Source organism: Pinus tabuliformis, chromosome 4_2 (genome assembly GCF_031772625.1).
Source record: "Pinus tabuliformis cultivar Carrire ecotype Pingquan chromosome 4_2, CPIR1, whole genome shotgun sequence".
Lineage (NCBI taxonomy): Eukaryota > Viridiplantae > Streptophyta > Pinopsida > Pinales > Pinaceae > Pinus > Pinus tabuliformis.
In genome coordinates this window covers 1,031,741,369-1,031,746,946 of record NC_142304.1, presented here as the reverse complement: position 1 = coordinate 1,031,746,946, position 5,578 = coordinate 1,031,741,369, and the positions used below count along the sequence as shown (strand labels likewise).

At 37.6% G+C, this 5,578-nt stretch overlaps 1 protein-coding gene across 1 annotated transcript; it reads left to right on the top strand.

Moving 5' to 3' along the window:
• Nucleotides 1-4,716: 4,716 nt before the first annotated feature.
• Nucleotides 4,717-5,349, top strand: LOC149173139 (uncharacterized). The gene is made up of 2 exons (XM_089426591.1): nt 4,717-5,043; nt 5,290-5,349. The coding sequence occupies exons 1-2, from the start codon at nt 4,717-4,719 to the stop codon at nt 5,347-5,349; spliced, it is 387 nt and encodes a 128-aa protein (XP_089282717.1).
• The last annotated feature ends 229 nt before the right edge of the window (nt 5,350-5,578 follow it).

Genomic DNA, 5,578 nt, shown 5'->3' with positions numbered 1-5,578 from the left:
CCTTTTTGAATTCAACATTATTTTTCGGGGGTATGATTATATTTATGATGCTCAAAAATTGAATATATTCCCTGCTACTTTGAAGGGAATGACTTTGAGCTGGTTTATGGGTTTAGGGGGAAAATCATTGCTACATGGGATGATATGAAGACGATTTTCCTCAAGAAATATCAAGACTATTACAAATCTCGAGATGTGAAGGAAGAAATATTTAACATTATGCAAAAAGAGGATGAGAATATGGAACATTTTCAATATAGTTTGTAGAGATCAGGCCACAATGACCTGGATAAGAATATCTTGAATATCATATTTCTCAAAGCACTGAGGGAGGAATCTTTGGAGTTATTGAACATAGTAGGGAAAGGAGATATATCTGGAAGAATTTGATACCATCTGTGAATTATGCATCAAGTGTTCACGAGGGGGTGCAAGACAGAGGTAGGGAATCCAAACTGTCAAAACATCCAGCGGTGGAGTTACAAAGGCTGAAATTGGGAATCTGGTGGATAACCTGAGAACCAATATCCTAAGCACATTATCATCATAGCTAAATGTGTTGCAGGTGAAACAGAACCAGATGGAAGCAGAGAAGGCTATATCTATTTTCTACCCTCAATGTATGAAGAAGCATCCGTTGAAGGAATATCCATTAAATTTCGTGGAGACTTGTGTGATATGTGAACAGAGTCATTCCACTAGCACTTGTCTGTTTCTTCTTGGATTGGAGGTAGTATTTCAGGGAATGAATGAAGAATCATATCAGCTTTATTTCATGGGATTAAGGAAACCATGGCAACCATGGTCAATGAACACGAATCAAGGTATACCTCAAGACCCATCTCAGTATTTTAATAATATGAATTTTGGTTAGCATTTTGTACCTTTTCACCTTCTTGGTTGCAATCTTACCAATATCCAATGCGCTGGAAACCATGGTACCCTCAATTTGGTCCAAATTCTTCATGGTCCCAGAATTGGTGTGGACCTCGTCCTCCTCCTCCTTCAAGACAATTCTCCCAACCTATGCCACAACAACAGCTACAACTGCTTGCTAATGTGCCCACTAGTAATCGTCCTCTTCGTCCTCAACTGCCTATCCAATCCAATCCAAATCCAAATAATAGAGGGGTTCAACAAGTTGAGACACTCAACCTCCCTGCATATAGTATTGCCATCGTGGAATGTAACGAATTAAATCTTTGATCTGGTCAGGTGGTCAATACTCAGACTTCACCAGTAATTTTTGAACATACCGATGATGAAGTCTCATAACCATAACATAGAATAATAGGGGATGAGCCAACACAAATTCCTATAAACCAACAAACCCCTTCACAAAATATTGTTACTAGAGGATTTCAAACTAGTCCACCTTATCCATAAACATTATCTTTTAGCAAACAAAGTCCTCATCTTGAATTTGACTTTTTAGGGGAATTACAGAATTTATTCGTTAAAATTATGTTACTTCATGCTATGAAGGATGTACCGATTTATGCTAAGACAGTTAAAGAATATTGTTCTGAGAAACCGGGCAGGAAACAAAAGGATGCACTTACTATTCATGTCATGGGTAAATTATCATATATAATGTTGGGGAAATCTATACCTATCAAAAACGGGGATCATGAGAACCCAATTCCGACAGTACAGATTAATGGGTTGGTTATCCCAAATGCACTAGTAGATTTGGGGGCAGAGATTAATGTTATAACCTTTGCAACCGTGATTACCTTGGGTCTGCGGAACCTTAAACCAACTCCCACCATCCTAGAATTGGCAGATCGGTCTACTATAAGACTGGTAGGGAAGTTAGAAGATATTAATGTTTTGGTAGACTCATGGTAGTACCCCGTTGACCTTTTGGCTTTACATACCCAATCCTGAGCCGATGGGCATCCTTTTATTTTAGGAAGACCCTGGATTGCAACCGTGGATGCTTACATTGGGTGTCGATCTAGAAACATGGTAATATCCAATGGGGAAGTTACAAAGAATCTTATCCTTTACCCTCCTGCCAAAAAAAGTTCATGAAATAAACCCAGATTTACCTTGATACAAAATTCTCTACCTACCAAAGAGCCCGAATATGAGAATGAAGAAGTTAGATCCATCCTTACCATTAGTGAGGCTCTATGTTTTAAGGATGAAATGGAGGACGATGCCATTAGCACCTTTCTCAGTAGTCTCGACTTCGTTTCTGATTCAACCCCTCAGTCATTAGAAACTTTCATGAGTTGCAATGTTGAGGAAGATATTGAACCAGTAAAAAAAAAAAAAGTATAAAACATTCTTGAAATTGTACCTTGTAATAGTGTTCCTGTAGAAATTGAACCAGGGAAAACATTGAATATTAATCTTGACCTTTCACACTCCCAATCTGAACAACTGCTGAAAGTCCTTCGGGAGCATAAAGAAGACTTTTCTTGGGAGTGTACAGATATGAAAGGCACCCCCACTGATTTATGTACTCATCATATATACATTAAAGAGGAATGTTGACCTATTAGGCAGCCACAAAGAAGAATGAATCCTGCCTTAAAAAACATTGTCAAAGATGAATTACAGAAGCTATTAGATGTGGGTTTTATTTATCTGATATCGGATAGTCAATGGGTTTCCCCACTGGTCATTGTTCCTAAGAAGAATGGAAAGTGGAGGATTTGTGTTGATTACAAGGAACTAAACAAAGCAACTCAAAAAGACCATTTTCCCTTACCCTTTATTGACGAAGTTCTTGATACATTAGCGGGGAAGGAGTTTTTCTCCTTTCTAGACGGGTTTAGCGGATACAATCAAATACAAATAGCTCCTGAGGATTAGGAAAAAACTACCTTCACATGCCCTTGGGGAACCTTTTCCTACAGAGTCCTTCCATTTGGCCTCTGTAACGCACCTGCTACCTTTCAAAGGGAAATATTAGGAATTTTCTTTGATCTAGTTAATGATAGTGTTGAGATTTACATGGATAACTTCACCCCATATGTGGATTCCTTTACAGAAGCTTTCAAAAACTTAGAGAAAGCACTTGAAAGATGCAAGAAAACACATGCTTCTCTTAGTACAATCAAATGTCATATGATGATGAAAGAAGGAATAGTGTTGGGAGACTTTCTGTTTGCTGCAAGAATTCGGGTTAATCCTACAAAGGTAGAGGTAATATTAATATTTCCTACACCTAAGACACTGACACAGGTATGCATAGTTATTGGTTATGCTGGCTATTATAGGCGTTTCATAGAATTTTTTTCTAAAATAGTATTCCCACTTTTTCAATTTCTACCTAAGGATGCAGAATTTGTGTGAATAGGTGAATGTGAAACAACTTTTGTAGAAATCAAAGAACTAGTCTGCAAGGCTCCAATATTATGCGGTCCTAACTGGAAACTCTTGTTTCACATCTCTATTGATGCTTCTCAAACAACAGTAGGGGTGGTTTTGGGGCAACGGGAGGAAAATAAAACATACGCAATTTACTATGTTAGTAAGAATTTGACCCCTGTTGAATTAAACTATACGGTAACTGAAAAGGAGTTCTTGGCTATCATTTATGATATTAATAAATTTTGGCATTATATCACAGGGTATCCTACTTTCATGCACACTGATCATACAACTATTAGGTATCTGATGAACAAACCAATAACCCCTGGTCATGTTACAAGATGGTTACTGTTAATTCAAGAATTTGATATTACCATTGTAAATAAACGAGGGAAAGATAATGTAGTTGCATATTTCCTGTCTAGGATGGATACTAGTGATGAAGGTACACTTGTAGAGGATAGTTTTCTAGATGAACATCTTTTTCCAATTTCTACTCACACTCTGTGGTTTGCAGATATTGCTAATTGTCTTGCTACAGGAGAGGTGCCTCAACACTTTCTTTACAGAGAACAATGAAGGATTATCCATCATAGTGTTTGTTATTCATGGATAGAGGGATACCTCTTTTACATAGGATCTAACCGGAAAATCTAACACTGCATAAGTGGTGATGAAATCTATGATGTCCTGAAAGTTGTTCATGATGGCCCCTGTGGGGGAAATTTTGCAAAGAAGAGGACATGCCATAAGGTGTTACAAATTGGATATTATTGGCCTTCTATTTTTCATGATGAAAGGAAATATGTTAGAGGGTGCGATAGTTTCCAGCGGATGGGTCAGCCTGGTCAGGCAAATGAAATGTTGTTACAGCCCCAACTAGCTCTTGAGCCCTTTGAAAAAATGGCTATGGATTTTGTTGGGCTATTTAATCCTCCTTCACAACAGAAAGTTCACATTCTGGTTTGCACGGATTACGTGACAAAGTGGGTAGAGGCCAAGGCTATTGTGAAAGCAATAGAACAGGTTGTCTCAGACTTTTTATTTGAAGAAATTCTTGCACTTTACGAAGATCCTAAAGAGAGAGTTTCAGACGGAGGGGCACAATTTACATCACATCTAATAGCAGGACTTATGAAAAAGTATGGAATCAAGCATAGGGTAACATCTCCATGTCACCCTCAGGTGAATGGTCAAGTCAAAAGCACAAACAAGGTACTATATAATATTCTTACAAAGACTATAGCGAACCATCGCCAGAATTGGGCTGAAACACTTCCTGAGGCACTGTGGGCGTATAGAATAAAATGGTGAAACACAATAGGGTTTTCACCATACGAGCTTGTCTATGGGAAATCTCCTTTATTTCCAGTGGAATTCGAAATTAAGATGCTCAGGACAGTGCTTGAAGTAGGTTTAGATCTTTCAAAAGCCCAGAAACACCGACTGGAACAATTGAATGAGTTGGATGAAATTTGTCTAGTAGCTGTCCAGAATACTGCTGCAATCCAGCAGCAACAAACTAAATGGAATGATAAATTCATTAAGAAAAAGGTATTTCAAAGAGGAGATTGGGCATTTCTCTATGATTCTCGGTTCAAGGATTTTAAGGGAAAACTCTGCTCCAGGTGGATGGGACCATATGAAGTTGACACAATGTTTGATAATGGGACTGTTAGACTTATAACAATTGATGAGGCACATAATCCTCTGATCGTGAATGGACATTGCCTCATATTATATCACCATCCAGCTTCAAGAGACTCCTTTATTAAATATCTCCCTGATAACTCTGGTTTTGAAGTTATTAGTGCACAAAATTCTTCCTCTGCACCCCATATCTAAAAAAAAACAGTCATATATATATATATATATATATATATATCTATATATATATATATATATATATATATATATATATAATAAAATGTTGTTACTACTCTATCAATATTTTTCTTGCAGGTACGTCACTGGCATTATTACTCCTCTGGTGTATTTACTCTGATCACGGCAATTGTCTAATTACTTCACTGGTGTTGTTACTTTGATCATGGCGATTTTGTCTAAGTACTTCACTGGTGTTTTTAATTCTCTAGTGCTGTTACTCATGGCGATGGCAATTTCTTCTAAGTACTCGGGTGATGTTACTCCATCGGTGTTGTTACTCCTCCGATGTAGTTACTCCATCACAATTTCGTTTAAGTACTTTGGTGTTGTTACTCCTTAGGTGTTGTTACTCCCTATGATGTTG